General features: G+C 45.2%; 1 protein-coding gene across 2 annotated transcripts in view; it reads right to left on the bottom strand.

Annotated features, from left to right (window-relative positions):
• USP13 (ubiquitin specific peptidase 13) overlaps positions 1 to 7,864 on the bottom strand; it is a 116,428-nt gene extending 108,564 nt beyond the window's left edge. For both annotated transcript variants that reach the window (XM_084875545.1, XM_084875546.1), the window contains exon 1: positions 7,563 to 7,864. In XM_084875545.1, the coding sequence (XP_084731671.1) occupies positions 7,563 to 7,730 (168 nt within the window). In that variant the 5' untranslated portion in view covers positions 7,731 to 7,864. The remainder of the gene's footprint in view (positions 1 to 7,562) is intronic.
• Positions 7,865 to 20,077: the final 12,213 nt, after the last annotated feature.

Genomic DNA, 20,077 nt, shown 5'->3' with positions numbered 1-20,077 from the left:
CTAGTAGGGGGTGTGCAAGAGGCAGCTGATCAATGATTCTCTCTCATCGGTGTTTCTAACTCTCTATCCCTCTATCTTCCTCTCTGTAAAAAAATTAATGATATATTTAAAAAAAAAAAAATGTATGAGCCCCAGCCGGGTATTCAGTTGGTTAGTGTCCAGGGTTGTGGGTTCAATCCTCAGTCATACAAGGAGCCACCAATGAATGCATAAATCTATGGAACAACTCGATGTCTTTCTCTCCTCCCTCCCTCTCTCTCTCTTTCTCTCTCTCTCTCCCCCTTCCTCTCTCTCTCTGAAAATCAATACATAAATTAAAAAAAAAAAAAAGAATGTATGAGACATAACATTTCTGGTTGAGCGAAGAAGATTAGCAACCAATTATTCAATCACCACATGTGTGAAAATCTGACCCCAGAAAGGCCGCAGTGCAGGTGGGGTGCCTCACTGGAGGAACCAGTTGTACTTTTCTTGACTAAACTCTAGGACTTTGGTTTTCAAAAAAAATGTCCTTGACCCCATGTGATGCCCCCAGGACCCTTCAAGTACTCTGCAAGGTCAACCTGTTTTCATAAGGTGAATTTATTTGTCTTTTTCAATCTCGTTCTCTCCTGAGCACACAGTGTCATTTTTCAAGAGTCATCATGACATAGGATGACATCACCACTGGAATAGCTAATGCAATGGCTAAATTTAAATTTAAATTTTTCTGTCTTAATTTCTAGTATGGTAACTAACAATAGATAGAAACCACACAAAAGCTCTTAAGGGTCTTCAGAAATATTTAAGAGCATAAAAGGGGCCAAAGAGCTTGAGAATCATTGCTACAAAGCAGCTTTTTAATTAGCTGCTTTGAGCGGGGAACTTTTTTTTGTTGTTGTTAATACTCACCCAGGATATTTTTTCCATTGATTTTAGAGAGAGTAGAAAGAAGGGAGGGTGACAGGAGAGAAGAGAAAGAGAGGTGAAGGAGAGAGAGAGAGAGAGAGAGAGAGAGTGAGAGAGGTGAGAGAGATACATCATTTGCCTTCCCACATACACTCTGACCAGGATGAGGTATCAAATCTGAAACCCAGGTGCATGCCCTTAAAGGGGAATTGAACCCAAGACCCCCAGTCCCAGGGCTGACGCTCTAACCACTGCGCAAACCGGGCAGGGCTGAGCAGGGAACTTTTGATAATTAGGCTTGGTTTACATTTTTGTCTTCAAATAAAAACAAGTCTGTGCTTCCTAAATTTTACTTTACTATCTTATATCAGTTTCTGTTTATCCATTAGGATGATGATTTTTTCTGCATAGATCCTAAATTAAATTATTTTTCCCCTCTGAGTAAGCACTGTCATGGCAAGTCTCATTGCCCAGAAGGCAGCATGCATAACACAACAGTAAAAGGCACAGATTCTACAGGGACTCAAACAGGGACTTATACACCAATGATCATAGTGAGTGTGCAAGAGGCAGCTGATCGATGATTCTCTCTCATCGATGTTTCTAACTTTCTATCCCTCTCTCTTCCTCTCTGTAAAAAAATCAATAAAATATATTTTAAAAAATAAAATTAAAATGAACCAGCCATTCCCACGAGGCCCCGTCCACCAGGAAAGCAGAGAACCTACAGTGACACCTCAACATCACCCGGAGCTCTCGGAGCTTTGGAAAATGGGGAAACTCCCTTTGACAAAACAGTGCTGATGGATGCTGGGAGGGAAGAAGAGGTGTGGGGCCCTCCTTATGCTGCTCCCCCATCCTCTCGGGCCACCTTTCTGGTGCATAGCTGCTTGCCTGCAGGTGTGACCTGCCCTCTCAGCCTCACTGCACCAGGATCTCCGCCTTCCCAGCTGCTGCCGGCTCAGCCCCTCCCGCACCAACACCACCTGGAAGAGTGAGGGCCTTCCCCCCTGGACCACCCTGGACCAACGGGCCACGGGAGCCAGTGGGTAAAACCCCCTCTTCCGTGACCCAGGTGGAGGGTGTGGAGGTACATCCAACAGTTTCCCAGAGTCCCCGCCCGGCTTAGGCATGACTGGCCATGGTAGTAGCCAGCTCACTCACTCTTGGATTGTCTTTCCTTCCTTCCCTTTGTCACTGTTCCCTTGGATGTTCTTCCACTTCTGTTCCCTGGGATACCTTTCCAAAATAAACTGCCTGGCCTAAGCCCTGCGCTCGATCTTGCAGTTGACCCAGCTAAGACCGGGCTTAAGATAAGCTCTCCACCCCAGACAGGTGGGGAGGGGGCATATAAACACAAGAGTGGCCCAGCTCCTCCAGTACCTGGTGCTTGGAAAGAGGCTTTAAAACTACCAGCTAAGCCGAAACCGGTGTGGCTCAGTGGATAGAGCATCTGCCTGCGGACTGAAGGGTCCCGGGTTCGATTCCGGTCAAGGGCATGTACCTTGGTTGCGGGCACATCCCCAGTAGGGGGTGTGCGGAGGCAGCTGATCCATGTTTCTCTCTCATTGATGTTTCTGTCTATCCCTCTCCCTTCCTCTCTGTCAAAAATCAATAAAATATGTTTTAAATAAATAAATAAAACTACCAGCTAAATGGATTTTAAAAAAAAAAAAGAAGAGGAAAAGAAAGGAAGGGAGGGAGAGAAGGAAGGAGGAGGAGGAGGAGGAGGAGGAGGAGGAGGAGGAGGGGGAGGAGGAGGAGGAGGGGAGGAAGGAAGGAAGGAAGGAAGGAAGGAAGGAAGGAAGGAAATAAGGAAGGAAGGAAAGAAGGAAGGAAGAAAATAATGACAAACTATGGAAGTCAGACTATAACTAACTGCTGTGGTGCTGACAGACTCTAAATAACAAGAGGCTCCAGAGGAAAGGACCGAGTCCGAAGCAGAAGGGAAAGGTGAGGAAGCCCTGAAAGACGATCGGGAGAGGAAGGTGGTCCTGGAAAAGGAAATGAACCTCATGCGTTGAAGACCTGGAGACTGGCCACCTGGAAGCGAGGAGAGGTGGGACAAAGCTCCCTGCGGTGAGGAGGGGGCTCCACAGGGCAGGGCTGGGAGATTTTACACGGTGGTCCCTGAGGACTTGTGAGCAGAAGGGTGAGCCCATTTCCCCACGTAACCACATGAAACTTTCTGCATGACCCCTGGCAACCAAACACTCAGGCTTCCAACCGGGACTGGCTTTCTTAGTCACTTTCTTACCTTCCTATAATGATTACCAATTGGCCAGGCACACTTCACACATGAATTTATTTAATCCGCAAAACAACCCCATGAGGTAGGTTCGATTACTGGCCCCATTTCACAGACGGAGAAACTGAGGCAGACAGAAGTTACAGAGCTGGGTGACAGAGCTAGGATTCTGCCTGTCTGAATCCTCTACCCCACAATCAGTGAAGTTGCCACATTGTACATAATCCCCCATGATTCCTTTCCCAAAGTTTCCTATCTGTTGTGTCCTTACCATGTTCAGAACCTGTAACCACATGTAGTTCATGCATTTCCTAGACATTCATTGAGATGCTGGGCAGGCAACTGAGGGCATGAAGATGCATAGTCCCCACTCTCCGGGAAGGTCACAGCACAGATCTTGCAAGGTGAACCTACAGGCTGAGGTAGCAAAGTGGGTCTGGGGTGAAACCAAATTAGCAGATAAAAAAAAAAAAAAAAAAAAAATTCTCACTCATCCCAGAAGAACTGTTACTGAGTACCTTCTTCTTCTTTTTTTTTTTTTTTTTAATATATTTTATTGATTTTTCACAGGGAGGAAGAGAGAGGGATAGAGAGCTAGAAACATTGATGAGAGAGAATCTTCGATCAGCTGCCTCTTGGACACCCCCCACTGGGGATGTGCCCGCAACCAAGGTACATGCCCTTGACCGGAATCGAACCTGGGACCCTTCAGTCCGCAGGCCGAAGCTCTATCCATTGAGCCAAACAGGTTTCAGCACTGAGCACCTTCTTTATGCTAAGCCCTACAAGGTGAGAAGAAAGAAAGGACAGAGCCTGGCCAATGTGGCTCAGTGGTTGAGCATCAACCCATGAACCAGGACATGGTTCCATTCCCAGTTGTGGACTAGGTCCCCAGTAGGGAACGTACAGGAGGCAGCCAATGAATGATTCTCTCTCATCATTGATGTTTCTAACTCTCTCTCCCTCTCCCTTTCTCTCTCTCTGAAATCAATAAAAACATTTAAAAAAGAAGAAGAATGGAAGGACAGGGATACTAAAATGAGTTATCATACCATACTCACACCCAAAAACGGTGAAGCACAGCAAAGGTAGATACATAATAAAAGTTTATCAATCCAGTTTTCCTCTAACACCAATGTACATCACATTACTTTAAGTAGCTTTCCATAACTGACTACATGTACATAAAATCAAGATCCTGTTCTAGGAACTATTCTATTCACTTCTTGTTAAATCAATATTTGCCTTCCAAATACATTACAAGCAAATAAGAAAATAAGGTTCACACTTTGTGTGTTTACACATGTGATTTGCCTTGTTTGGAATGTTGGTCTCCTTTATTTCTATCCATCTTTATCTATGACCTTTTTAAAAGTATCCAATGTAAGGATTACTTTTTTAAAATTATTTTTTGGTCTTTTCTCTACAACAATCCTTGTGGATTAAAGTTTCTGGTGTGTTTGGCACTGTGGCATTTTGCTCTGTATAATTCTTACAGCCATGTCTACATGAGTTGGCACATAGTAGGTGCTCAAGAAACCTTGCTTGGTTCATGATGAAGTGTTAAGTAACTACCATAGGGAAAGATCTCACATTATCATGCACTGTGCTTTAGTAAAACGTGTTATAAAATCCTCTTCCTCTTCTTCCCTGAGACAGAAAACGAAATATACTGATTCATCGGCCTTGTAAATAAGCCCAGTCTTCCCCAAGGAATGAATGAAATCATCATTTTACATCGGACAAGATGCTTCTAGAACAGTGTTTAGCACACAGAAGCTCCCAATAACTATTTGTAGAAGTGAATTTAAATAGTCAGCTTTTTCACACTTGCTCTACACTATATGTAAGATGAGGTAAAGATCACCAATGAAAAACTTGTAAAAATAAGTAAAATAAAATAAATAAAAATAAAAAATTGAAGACCAACCAGACCAAACACAGAAAAGGTAGGGGGTTTTTTTGTTTTGTTTTTTTAAAATCAATCTTTATTGTTCATATTATTACAAAGGTTCCTCATTTCTTCCCCCCTCCACCAGGTTCCTACCCCACCCTCCACCCCCTCCCCACCCCCCATTGTCCTCATCCATAGGTGCACAGTTTATATTCAGTCTCTTCCCCTCCCTTTCCCCCAGAACAGTCAGTCCACTCCCCTCCCATATCGCCGACTCTACCACAATGAACCGCTATTATTGTTCATCAGGTTTTTCAATCTCCTTATTTGTTGTTGTTGTTGTTTTTAATTAATAAACTTTTACACTTCTAAGAATAAATTTTAAAATCTAATAATTTTAAACCTTGTTTTTTTCTGCCCTGGGAATTGAGAAGCAAACTTGTTTACATGTAAACTTGCCCTTAGGCTATCAAAAGGTGTAGCCATTCTAGTATAAATGGACACATTGTTTAAACATAGCTGCTGGTTGGAATTGGATTACCTGTTCTGGGTGGGAATGGCTTGTCCTCCCCTTTCTCCATTAAAATTAAGGTGTTAGCTTTAAAACCCCTTTTCGGCAAGAGACCTTAAACTTTCAGAACTTCAAATTTTTCAGATAGTAAATCAGTTACTTAGCATTTTCTCAAATCAGTAATACCTCCACATGCCCAAGGATACACTTCACACAAAAGACATTTCCAAATAGATCAACCAACCTCATTCAGACCCCACACAAGGCACTCACAGATCAACACCCCAGCGCTATACTAACTCAACACTTCCAGATCTAAGCCTTCATCACTTGATTCAGCAGACCCTCAAGTTCCCCCAAAAGTCTCCAGCCATGTCTGAGAGGCAGCCCTGGGGCGGGGGCAGGCAAGGAGCGAGCTGAGAAAAGGTAGTTTTACCCAGTTGACATGCTGTGCTCCTAAAAGACTTCTTTAGGCCACTTTTTTCTTCCTGGAGTTCACAACCTGTCAGTTGCTTAAGTGAAGACCATCCTTCTGCACCCTTAGGAGCTATGAGTGGGAACCTGCCCGGCACTGGACACAAAATCTGAAATTTTCAAATACTTTGTGGATAACAGAATCTAATGCCACAGCTGACAATCACTTTAAGTAGTGTGATCACAATATAGTAGGTATTAAACACAACCATTTCATTCCACTTTGCACAGACCTTTTCGAAAGAAGAAAAAAAATTAAGTAATTAACAAACCAGTGAGACTTTTATCCCCCAAATGATCTGGAATTAGCCTAAAAGGAAAACTAAACGTCACCAAGAGGATAATGAACCCTGGTGCTGCACCGTACACCAAGAAAGTGTTTTTGAAATCAGCCATGTAACCCACAAGATACTTTGGAAAATGTGCCGCTTCTCGTTGGGCTGTTGTTGTCTTTTCTCCGACAACACGCTACTTAACATGAATAAAATGTGTGAGGCTCTTGTGAAACCGGCCTCAGCCCCTCCGGCCCAGGCACCTCCGAGTGGCCCTGGGATCCGCAGGGTGACACATGAGATCTAAAGTGGGTGGATAAAAATAACCCGGTCCTCAGAGAGACATGATAAACGCCAGACAGCTGAGTCACTTCGAAGCCCATTTTGACTCCTGAAAGGGGCATTCGCCCTCCCTTCCCTTGTCTCACACACACACACACACACACACACACACACACACCCTGGTGAAAACCATCAGTGTCCTGGGTGGAAGGCAGGCATCCATCCGTCTTGACTTCCAGCCCCCTCCAGTCTCTGAGGTCACGACTCCGGATTGAACTTTTAATAATGTATACGAGTGCATTTCAGTCCAAGAGACTCACTTCAAGCGGGAAGGGGGAGAGGCTTAAGGAAAACCATCCTAATCCCGGAGATTTCCCTATTTCAGAGGTTTCCTCTGACATTCTTACGGAAAGAAAGGGAGTGGGGAGAAATGGAAAGTGGAGGCAGCAAAGCTCAAGGGGGAAGCTGGGGTTGCCCAGGAGCGGGAATCCCTGGGCACAGCACACGGTCCAGAGAGAGGCGGTGGGTGTCCGAGGGAATCCACCCGTCCGCCCACGCGCCCTGCGCGCTCGCCTCCGCCTCCGGGAGGACGCAAACCCTCTGCACCGCGCACTTCGCATCCGGAGCCTCTTCCCCGCGATCTCCCAAGCGGTGGCGGAGCCCGCGGCCAGGCTGCTGGGACCTGAGGCCCTGCCAGCCTGGGAAGGCTGTCGGAGCAGAAGCCCCTGGCGACCCAACCTTGGGCTGCAGGCAGCGCCCCGTCCCCCCCAGCAGGCACTCCCGGAGCGCTCTGCCCAACTGCAGGCAGCAGCACCCCGGAGCCAACTCCGCCGCCCGAAGGAGGAGATCCCCGGCGGCCCCTGCGCATCTTCCCCGCCCGCACGCTTCTTCACGAGCCTGCAGCCCGGGTCCCCGGCTCCGCAGCCGCCCAGGCCGCCGCCGGCCCCGCGCCCTCCCCCCGCGGCGCCGGGAGCGCAGCGCAGCCCCGCTCACCGGCGAGTCGTAGGAGAAGGCGCACTCGGTCTTGTAGACGCGGTCCCCGGACCGGGGCACGCGGATCGTGGGCATGTGGGGCACCAGCAGCTCGCCGATGTCCCCTGCAGCCATCTTCCCCCTGCCGCTGCCGCCCGGCACGCCGAACAGGGCGCCCCGGCGCTGCATGGCCGCGGCGCGCAGGGCCGAGCGGAGCGGAGAGCGTCTGCCCGCGGCGGCGGCGGCGGGGCGGGCTGCGCGGCGATCGGAGCGGAGCTGCGGCGGGAGAGCGGGCCGCGGGGCGGGCGCGGCAGCGGGACCCTGGGGCCAGCGGGCCGGGCTGGGGGACGCTGCTATTTTTAATCCAATGGCGAATCGCGGGCCCAGCTGCAGCGTCGGGCGGGGCGCCGGGGAGCGCCAGCCGCAGCGCGCGGGGAGGGGGCGCTGGCGGGGGGCCCTGGGCCCGGCGCGCTCCGCGGAGGGCGCGGGGCGGGGGACGAGCCCTCGGGCGGCGGTCGGGCGGTCGGGCGGTCGGGCGGTCGGCTCCGGAGCCCGGGCTGGGCAGGGGAGGCTGCAGGTCCATGCCGGCGGCCTGCAGGGGGGCTCCCCCACCGGCGTGAGGTTGCGAGGAAGCAACTCCGAGGCAGCAGCGGCACAAAGAGCAGGAATTGGGGGGGGGGGGGGGGGGGGGATGGACACACACGTTATAAACCGTTTGCTTTTAAAATAACAGAAGATGGGCCAGGACCGGTTTGGCTCAATGGATAGAGCGTCGGCTTGGGGACTGAAGGGTCCCGGGTTCGATTCCGGTCAAGGGCATGTACCTTGGTTGCGGGCATATCCCCAGTAGGGGGTGTGCAAGAGGCAGCTGATCGATGACTCTCTCTCATCGATGTTTCTAACTCTCTATCTCTCTCCCTTCCTCTCTGTATAAAATCAATAAAATATATTTAAAAAAAAAATAAAAAAAATAACAGAAGATGGAACGGGAGGGTTCCCTGATTGGGTAGGGGTGGGACTCCAGGTGCACATCTGGACCCTCACGTCGGGCCCAAAGCTAAATTTTTTGCTCTGTGCGCTTAGGTGTGGACCTCACGCAGGCTTGGTCCTCGCTCATCCTGTGAAGCTCATCAGGACCCAGGGGAGCTAGGCTCTGTGTTTGCCCTCTTACAGAGTTTTCTGAACATCAAGATTTCATTGGGAGGGGATTGTAGTTTTCTCTTTGTACCCGTCTTCTGCGTGATTCGAGGTCTCCCTGTCCAGCAATCAATTGTCTGATTTGGGGATCTTTCATGAAGATAGATAGATATAGATAGATATATGATAGATAGATGATTGATAGATAGATAGATAGATAGATAGATAGATAGATTCCTATCTTGTTCTCCAGTTCCTCAAAATAAATAATGACTAGGGTTGGTCTGAAGGAAGGGGGAGTGGGGAAATAATTTGCGAACAGAGAATGCCTTACAGCATACTCGATTATTTAAAATAATAATAATAATAATAATAAATAAATAAATAAACTCTTAAAACATGGGTTCAATTCCATTGCTGTTCCCTTACCATACGGACAATAAAGGGCAGGCTACCCGGCGATTCCTGCCAGTTCTTGAAACGCAGTAATAGTGGATCAAAACGCCTCTCCCAGATCATATTGTCCTTAAGTTCTTTTTTTTTCCTTCCGTTATTTTTCTATAATTCTTCCTGATTTTGCCGATATGTTGGTTCTGCTAAGGAGGCAGGAAAGGTACCTGGAAATTGAGGTGAAGTGGACAGACAAGCCCTCTCTTGCTCTTGTAAATTCCCATTCCCTCAAGCAAGGCTCAAGCGTACAACACACTGCCTGATGGAAATGGGGAAGGAAAAGAGGCAGAAAGCAAGATATTAAACGCTCTTCCTACCCCCATATTCGGCAGACACTGTGAAGGAGTTTTTGCTTTTTACTTATTCTCCCTTGATTATCACCCTCTAGGAGTATCTGTGTCTGTTTCAGAATCTTATCCAATTATAGGGAAAAACTTGATTCAAACCCATTCCAAACTTAAAAATTCAAATATTTTTAATTAAATGCAAATTAAATGAAGACACCATTGTTTAGCCGTAAGCCTAACAGAGATATATTGAGTCGGCCTGGATTTGGGAAATAGACCATCCTAAATATTGTTGGAGGGAATAAAAATGGTAAACCTCTTTCAAAGGAAATTAACAACACCAACATAATTGTATATGCCTATGAAACTGTACTGTCTTTTTCCAGCAATTCCTCATCTGGACGTTTATGCCACCGATAAATGCATGCTGTGTAAGAATCATCATTGGAGCCGAAACCGGTTTGGCTCAGTGGTAGAGCGTCGGTCTGCAGACTGAAAGGTCCCGGGTTCGATTCCGGTCAAGGGCATGTACCTTGGTTGCGGGCACATCCCCAGTAAGGGGTGTGCAAGAGGCAGCTGGTCGATGTTTCTAGCTCTCTATCTCTCTCCCTTCTTCTCTGTAAAAAAATCAATAAAATATATTTAAAAAAAAAAAAAAAGAATCATCATTGGAGCATTACTTATAGTGCAAAAGACTGAGAACAGCCTAAAGACCCATCTACGGGAAATGGTTACAATACAATACCATTGAAAAGAATGAAAAGCTCCGTGTGTGCTGTTGTGGAATAATCTCCAAATAATGTTACTAGAGGGGAAAAGCCAAGTGCAAATCAATGAGTAAAAACGAGGAAAGCACGCAAGGCAGGCGATACGCAGTAAGCACTCTGGTTCATCCCGTACACCATGGCCTTCCTTCTAGTTGGTTGTTAACTGTGGTAAATATTTCTGATGTTGTCCGTCTATATAGATGATGATAGATAGGTAGGTAGGTAGATAGATAGATAGATAGATAGATAGATAGATAGATAGAGTGATAGATGGTTGTTTGGCTTTAGGAAGTCTGCACAAGCATACATAAGAAATTAACGAAGCTAAGCTAGGGAGGAACACAATGCCTGAGGTTAGAGGAGAACTTATTACCACTTTTTATCTTTCTGTGTTATTTATATTTTTGTTATGTGCAAGTATTGATTTTAAAAGTAATTAAAACTCGCTGAGACCGGTTTGGCTCAATGGATAGAGCGTCTGCTTGGGGACTGAAGGAACCAGGGTTCGATTCCGTTAAGGGCATGTACCTTGGTTGCGGGCATATCCCCAGTAGGGGGTGTGCAAGAGGCAGCTAAAAACAATTGTAAAAACACTTTCAATAACCAGTAATATTAATCAAAATTGATGATGCTTACTGCATTCCTATAAAAATGCACCCAACTTTTTCCGAGTAATGGCACATCAAAAATGATAATGTTTGTACAGCCCTTGGAAGTCACCAGTTAGGGATGCTTCTCACAGTCTAAGGCTACTAGTCTGGGAGTCCGTCACAGAGGGTCCCCCCACAGCCTTCCAAGAACCCAAGAGACCTTGTCACACTTGAATTCCCTCCTCTGCACACCAGAATGCCAATAGCACACCAGATGGAAAGTTCTAATCAAGATGGGAAAATGGAAACCACCTAAAAGCATGGAGAAATGTTAAATTGTGTATATCTACACAAAGATGGCTTTAATGTACTGTAGTATGGCTTTAATGTACTGTAGTATGTTAGCATAATATATTTACAATGCTTATACAATATTATTGTTACTGGGTAAAAATAAACGTGTGTTTTGACAAGATTGGAAAGATGCAAACTTGTAATAGCTATGCTTAAATTTCATTATAGGATTTTTGTATCTGCTTTCAAAATGTCTTCAACAGTGTTATATTTGTTTCAGAGTATAAAAATGTATCAAGATTTAAAAAAAAAAAGTTAAGGGAAACTTCACTGGATTCAGACAATGTCTTAACCTGGCTTTTTCAGAATAAAAAAAAATCTAGAACTATTTAACTTAATTTTGCAAATGCTACATGTGAACTTATAATGACTCTTACTGTGGGGGCTGGTTTCTACGTGTTGATCTCTATCTGAGAACAGGAATGAAGTGATGCTGGTCAAACAGTTTTAACTTCCAACATAAATTCAAAGTCTTGCCCTAACCGGTTTGGCTCAGTGGATAGACCGTTGGCCTGCGGACTGAAGGATCCCAGGTCGGATTCCAGTCAAGGGCATGTACCTTGGTTCCAGCCACATGCCCAGTAGGGGGTGTGCAGGAGCCAGCTGATTGCTGTTTCTCTCTCATCGATGTTTCTAACTCTCTATCCCTCTCCTTCCTCTCTGTAAAAAAAAAAAAAATCAATAAAATATATTTTAAAATAAATTCAAAGTCTTACCAAAGAGACGAGGAACTGACTTCTGTCACACCAAGGTGTTCAGGCCACCACAGCACTCTACTGATAGAAAGCCTCCTCCCATGATGCTCCGCGGAGCCTGCCAGAACTCGTTAGCCTGACATTCAAGGACCTCTCCCCTCCAGCAATCCTTCCAGACTGTCCTCTCACTCCTTCACTTACTGTGAGCTCACTTTATTGTCCCCCAAGGATAAATGTACTTGTCTCCTAGCCTTAGCTGAAAGCTCTCCCCTCTGATTTCCATCTTCTCAATCCTTTCAAGACTTAGTAATTTTTCCATGGGGCCTCTTCTGACTGCTCCAACCTTGAGGGGCTGGTCTTTTTAAATGACAGCCCCTCTTGCCTGTATCCATCATTGGATACTGCCTTATAACATCTTTTGTACTGTTATTTAAATAACCTTGATTCTATATCTTGTCCCTCTCTACAGAGAGCAAATCCTTTGAAAGAAGTTATATTTTCAGCATCCTTGCACATTGTGGAAGATCGGTCTTTATGACATGTTGCCTGCCTGAAAGGGTACCGCTCTGTTTATTTTAGGGACCCAGTAAGTACCTGTAGAGAGCTGTCTGGAAAGGCACTGGACATTCTTTTAATTCTTATCAGCTGAGCCCGAGGGCACTGGCAGAATCCAGTTTTCAGTACGGATTTCTTATCTTTATCCATGTGCTTGGAATGAGGAACAAATAGGACCTTGACTTACCAAGATCTTGATATGCTAAATCTTGTACCAAAAAATGAGGAGCTTACCCAGATCTTGATGAATAGGATCTGGGCATACCCGAAACTCCTAGCACCCAGCTTTATGAATCTATTTCTGCCTCTTGTCTCTTTCTTTCTCTAATTTCTTTTTTAAAAATATATTTTATTGATTCTTTACAGAGAGGAAGAGAGAGAGATAGAGTTAGAAACATCGATGAGAGAGACATTGATCGGCTGCCTCTTGCACATGCCCTACTGAGGATGTGCCCGCAACCAATGTACATGCCCTTGATCGGAATCGAATCTTTCTTTCTCTAATTTCTTTTTTAAAAATATATTTTATTGATTCTTTACAGAGAGGAAGAGAGAGAGATAGAGTTAGAAACATCGATGAGAGAGAGAGACATTGATCGGCTGCCTCTTGCACATGCCCTACTGAGGATGTGCCCGCAACCAATGTACATGCCCTTGATCGGAATCGAATCTGGGACCTTTCAGTCCGCAGGCCGATGCTCTATCCATTGAGCCAAACTGGTTTGGGCTCTTACTCTAATTTCTTAATCCCCAGCTCCTCCACTCCGGAACCTGTTGTTTTCCGTGCGGGACGCGGAAAACAGAGAAAGTGCCCACCGCAGTACCTACCAGATGAATGGTTCACGTTGGTGACATTGTAATAGATATCTTTTGCAGCCGGCTGTGTGCCTTTTAGGTAAAAATTATTGCTGCGCAAATGTTGTTCCCCGAACTGACAGAGGTTACATTAAAACATGACATGAATTTTAGTTACTATGACTAATGCCATGAAAAGGATAATTGGGGAAGTCTACAGAGAAAAGAGACACTTTAATTATTTCAATTAGCACAACAGCTCTTGACCTCAGATGTGCTCAAAAAATGTTCAGTGATCCAGTGAATCTATATATGGTGACAGCTTACTGTGGAAGCATAATCATAACATTTTCTACACTCACAGATAGCCTCTGCAAGAAACACTGATTATTAAATGTGAACCAGTAGGTCACAGGCTAAGCAGTGTAAGGCATTTTCTGTTTGAGGAACTTGTATATAATCATTGAAAGCCATGTCATAGGCCGGGACCGGTTTGGCTCAGTGGATAGAGCGTCGGCCTGCGGACTGAAAGGTCCCAGGTTCGATTCCGGGCAAGGGCATGTACCTGGTTGCGGGCACATCCCCAGTAGAGGGTGTGCAAGAGGCAGCTGTTCGATGATTCTCTCTCATCGATGTTTCTAACTCTCTATCCCTCTCTCTTCCTCTCTCTGTAAAAAATCAATAAAATATATTTAAAAAAAAAAAAAAAAAAAAAAAAAAAGAAAGCCATGTCATATAAAAATATTTATTGACACAGGAAAATTATCACTATACTTGCAAACTTCAAGAGCTGATTATTAGTGAGCATATGCACTATTATTCTGTTTAAATATATATACACTGCCGAAGCCGGCTTGGCTCAGTGGTAGAGCATCCTTCTGCGGACAGAAACGTCCCAGGTTCGATTCCGGTCAAGGGCATGTACCTTGGTTGCGGGCACATCCCCAGTAGGGGGTGTGCAAGAGGCAGCTGGTCGATGTTTCTCTCTCATCAACGTTTCTAGCTCTCTATCTCTCTCCCTTTCTCTCTGTTAAAAATCAATAAAATATATATATTTTAAAAAAATAAATGAAAATAAATAAATATATATACATCTATACATAGTCATAGCAAAGAAAAAAATATATTAGCCCTGACTGGTTTGATTCAGTGGATGGAGTGTCGACCTGCGGATTGAAAGGTCCCAGGTTCAAATCCGATCAAGGGCATGTACCTTGATTACGGGCACATCTCCAGTAGGGGGTGTACAGGAGGCAGCTGGTCGATGTTACTCTCTCATCGATATTTCTGGCTCTCTATCCCTCTCCCTTCCTCTCTGTAAAATTCAATAAAATATATACTTTAAAAAAATATTAGCTTTCATGAACAACAAGAACCTACAACCAAGATTACTCTACCCAGCAAAGCTATCATTCAGAATTGAAGGTCAGATAAAGAGCTTCATAGACAAGAAAAAGTTAAAGGAGTTCATCAACACCAAACCAGAATTATATGAAATGCTGAAGGGTATTCTTTAAGGAGAGGAAGAAGAAGAAAAAAGTAAAGGTAAAAATTATGAACAACAAAAAGACATAAAATACATACCTACAAGTGAACCTAAAAATCAAGTGAATAAAAAATCTGAAGAACAGCCGAGACCGGTTTGGCTCAGTGGATAGAGTGTTGGCCTGGGGACTGAAAGGTCCCAGGTTTGATTCCGGTCAAGGGCATGTACCTTGGTTGTGGGCACATCCCCAGTAGGGGTGGTGCAAGAGGCAGCTGATCGATAATTCTCTCTCATCGATGTTTCTAACTCTCTATCCCTCTCTCTTCCTCTCTGTAAAAAATCAATAAAATATATATTTTTTTTAAATCTGAAGAACAAAATGGACTAGTGAATATAATAGAATCAGGGATATAGAAAGGGATTGGACTAACAATTCTCAGGAGGAAGGGAGTTTGAGGGGTGAGGGAAGAGATTGGACAAAAATATTACACCTATGGATGAAGACAGGGGTGGGGGGTAAGGGCATGGGGTGGAGTTGGGGATCCGGTGGAGGGGAGCTATAGGGGAAGAAGGGGGGAAAGAGGAACACCTGTAATAATCTGAACAATAAAGATTTATTATATATATATAAAAAAATATTAGCTTTCAATAGGCCATATGTTATGGTGATTATCTTTGGGTGTGAAAAAAAAATATTTTTGGTTTTTATTCTTTATGTTTTTCTGTGTTACCTAAATCTTCGCATTCAGTATCCATTTCTCTTTTTTTAAAAAATATATTTTTATTTATTTCAGAGAGAAATGGAGAGGGAGAGAGAGATAGGAACATCAATGATGAGAGAGAATCATTGATCAGCTGCCTCCTCTCCTACATGCTCCCTGCAACCTGGGCATGAGCCCTGACCCGGAATCAAACCGTGACCTCCTCGTTCATAGGCCAGCGCTCAGCACTGCAGCCACATGGGCTGGGCCAGGATCCATTTCTTTTTGTGAGTAAGGGGAAATGTTAACTTTTACACTGCCATTGATTCTATCGGTTTTTTCTTTCACCTGTCCTGTCTTTTTTTTTTTTTTTTTTTTAATATATTTTATTGATTTTTTACAGAGAGGAAGGGAGAGGGATAGAGAGTTATAAACATCGATGAGAGAGAAACATGGATCAGCTGCCTCTTGCACACCCCCCACCGGGGATGTGCCCGCAACCCAGGTACATGCCCTTGACCGGAATCGAATCTGGAACCTTTCTGTCCGCAGACCGACGCTCTACCACTGAGCCAAACCGGTTTCGGCTCACCTGTCCTTTCTTACCTGCTGTCCCCTTCACCGCCCGTTGAAAAGGTGTCTGCTGTTAGGTTTATGGACAATCTGCTGAACTAGGAGGTAGGTTCATATTGGAACGAACGAACTCCCTGAATAGCTCTTAACATCGAGATGTGGTAAGCTGTTACTCAGCTTAGGAGGAAACCTGAGATCTCTGCTCACCGCTTTGGGTTTCATAATGTATAATGCTCACCACAGTCCTTCCAGAAGCCTGACTCACAACTTACTCACCGAGGTAAGTAGGGAGATGGCCTTTCAGGCCAACCTGACACCATCCCTACTCAGGTCGATGCGCACACACACACGCACACACACACACACACACACACACACACACACACACACACACACACAATTAGACATGTCCTCTGTCATGCACAGAAAAGCCAGGTGTGATCACAGTTGTTGTTTTCTAAATTAACCAGGGAGGCACAAGCTGCTTTTCAGGTTTCCTAGTAAACAGTAAATGGACAAAGCAAGTTAGCTAAATATGATGCGTATTGGCTCCATCATCCAAAGAAAGTCACCAAATATTGTGCCTCCTTTGGGGGAGCGGGGGGCAATGGTAACATATGTACACATATAATACCTTAATAAAAAAATGAAAAAATATTGTGCCTCATTCTTTTTAAAAACAAAATTTAGCTTTACTGTTCAAGGTATTACAGCCCTGCTGGTGTGTTTCACTGGCTGAGCATCAACCTATGAACCAGGAGGTCATGGTTCGATTTCCAATTTGGGCATATGCCTGGGTTGCGGGCTCAATCCCTACTGTGGGGTATGCAGGAGGCAGCCAATCATTAATTCTCATTTATCATTGATGTTTCTATCTCTCTCTCCCTCTCCTTTCCTCTCTGAAATATATATATAATTTTTTTTAAAAAAAGTATTACAGTTGTTCTTAATGACAGAACTACAGGTGAAGAATTTGACCTTCACTTTTCTATATTATTAAACTGCCCCCTGGAGTTTCACGGGGATGGCAAGCTTCTGCATTTCCTCTGACGATATCTACCACCTTCTGTCACTGGGCACCTGCCACCTCCTGGTCCCCAGGCCCTGTCTGCACACTGTCACCACCATAAGGAATACCATGTCTCATAGATGCTGATGGTCAAGATCAGGAGTTGGCAAACCGCGGCCCCTGGAATAAACCCAGCCTGCAGCCTGCGTTAGGAAATCAAGTTTTGTTGGAACCCAGCCACGCTCATCCACTTACACACTGTCCGTGGCTACTCTGGTGCTACAACAGCAAAGTGGAGTCTTTGCAACAGGAGCCATATGGGCTAAAGCCCAAGATGGTTACTGTTTGGCCCTTTATGGAAAGTGTTGGCCAGCTGCAGGTCAAAATCCCTGCAATCTATGCGCTAGGATCCAGAATCAGAGAGCTGGTGTGACCTTAGACTTGGGCCACTGATCCTCCAGGTGATGGCAAAACTGTTTATCTGAATGGAGAGAATGTGTTCACCAGATCGGAAGCTACAAACCAGATGCTGGGAGTTGAGTTAATCTGCTTCAGTATAGAGATCATCTCTGGAACAGCAACCAAATTTAAATCACCACCTTGTAAACTTTGCCACAGTCCACCGTCATTCTCCAGTCTAATGGGAGAGATGGTGGGGAAAAGAATGGAGGGCAACCACCAAGCCTGTGCCTTCCTGGTCTGGGATGCTGGCACAACGCCTGCCGTTCCACTCCAAGTGCAGCTGTTTCTCATGTGTACACTTATGTTAGGAAGAGGGGAGCCCGATAGCAATCCTCTTGGTCCTTCCTACCACAGATCAGGGAGCCAACATGGAGATTCTACAGTGTGTTAAGGTTATGTAGTCCAATAATACTTTCAGGAAGTGAAGTACTATCCACAGGTCTACCATGAAGTGTACAAGGGTCAGAAGCCCTCTTATTGTCTTCTCCCAATAAGCCTCCACTCTGGCAAACAGGAGTGGCATTCCAATAAGCTATTGTTTCCATCAAAGTCTGTTTCTCTCTTATTTTTCCTTTTCTTAAAAAAAAAAAAAATTATTGACTTCAGAGAGGAAGGGAGAGAGAGGGAGAGATAGAAACATCAATAATGAGAGAGAATCATTGCTCAACTGCCTTCTGCACACCCCCCACTGGGAATGGAGCCTACAACCCAGGCATGTGCCTTGACTGGGACTAGAACTGTGACCTCCTGGTTCACAGGTCAAGGCTCAACCACTGAGCCACGCCGGCTGGGCCAGGCCAGATTTGATCATCTCTAAAACGTTGGGCTATTTCCCATTCCCCAGGGCACTGTTACTAGGGGGTGGCTGCAGGGAAGGCCAGGAGAAAGGTTCACAGTGGCCATGCTTAACAATACTGTGGCATCTTTCCTAATCAAGCCTCCACTCCAACCAAGGAGCTCTGAGAGTGCCAAGTAACTCCCGTCGAACTGCGACTATCTAGTGTGGTGAATTGGTTGATCTACTCCTCTGCTTGCTAAACTTGGAGCTGGGGCGGGCGGAGTATGGTATCTCAGTGGAATGTGCATTGCTTACACTCCTGGGAGCTCCAGGATAGCTGTAGGCAGTGATCTGTGAATCCCTGCTGCTTTGCTTCTGGCAGTGAATTACTACACCTGGAGCTCCTTCCAGCTCCACGGGGATCAGAAAGCCCACCTTCTGGGCGACTCACATCAGCGGCATTCAGAACCAGTTGGAACATGAACCATAGGAGCTAAAGCCCAAGATGTTTATGTCTGGCCCTTTGCAGAAAATGTTTGCCAACTGCTGGTCAAGATCCCAGCAGTCTATGTGCTACGATCCAGAATCAGAGAACTGGCGTGACCTTAGACTTGGGCTACTGATCCTCCAGGTGATGGCAAACCTGTTTATCTGAATGGAGATAATGCGTTCACCAGGTAAGTAGCCACAAACCCGATGTAAATCACCTTTGAAAGATTCTTGGCCCCATTGGAGATATACTGTATTTGATAAATCAAATTCAGCATTTCTGTCTCTTGACTGCCTTCCTCTATGCAATACCAAGGGATTTCTAGCTCTTTCTTATCATTTAGCAGGACCCAGTGTTTGCTCCAGGTTTGGGTTGGACAAGCCAAGTTTGTGTTAGGATCATGCCCACGCTAATGAGTAAATTCATTGGAACAATTACACGTGATCCAAATTCATATTTTGCCACCCTTGGTTGGACATCCTCCAAATCCATTCCCACAAACATTGCCCCATTTTGTAGAATGTGCTGACTCCTGTGACAACATTGAGCATAATTGCTAAACTCTGTTTCTGCAGTTTGCTCTTGGACACCACGTTGAATTGTGAAAATGATTATTAGTAGAAAACACTGCAGGGTTAGATAATGAAGGAAATGCTAATATGCTTCTAAAAGGGATTGTGGCTTCCTTGGAGAAGGAAAGAGTGAGGAGAGCAGTTCAGAAGTGTTTCAGTCCCCTACATACTCCTAGATTTCTCCATTTCCATTGTGGGATCCTACTCTTCTCTCATTCATGCCAAAGTTGAACATAAAAGTAGGAGAGTGAGATAGTAGTCCTTTTGAAAGTAGCATTTTGAGCAGTAGGACTTGATTTTCAAGAATCTCATTCTACAGCTACAAGCAGGAAGTAATTATATGATCATGGTCACTGAAAATACTTGGAGATTCATTCTAGTCCATTCCTTGAAGACTAAAGATTCAAGCATGTCTACCCCTTGCAGCGAATTACCCAGTGTCTTTTAAAACAGAGCCCTGACATGACCCGCTTCCTGGGGTCCAGGGCAGCTACCTTTCCCCAGAGTTTTATGGCTCAGGGTACAGAGCCTCAAACAACACAAGTGCTAATTTGACCTATTTCATCACTGAGTACAAGAGTCTGCTGTTTTTTTTTTATCTTGAAATCTGAAATGATGACATGACAAGAGACCACACTAGGGACCCTGTTCTGGTAGCTCCGTTGGTTAGAGCATCATCCCAGCAAGCCAAGGTATGGGTTTGATCCCCAGTCAGGCCATATACAAGAATCAACCAATGAGTGCATAAACAAGTGGAACAACAAATCTCTCTCTCTCTCTCTCTCTCTCTCTCTCTCTCTCTCTCTCTCTCTCTCCCTCCCTCCCTCTCTCTCTC

Source organism: Pipistrellus hanaki (genome assembly GCF_964339955.1).
Source record: "Pipistrellus hanaki genome assembly, chromosome: 2".
Lineage (NCBI taxonomy): Eukaryota > Metazoa > Chordata > Mammalia > Chiroptera > Vespertilionidae > Pipistrellus > Pipistrellus hanaki.
Note: the sequence above shows the minus strand (reverse complement) of the source record. Positions and strands in the feature narration are given on the sequence as shown.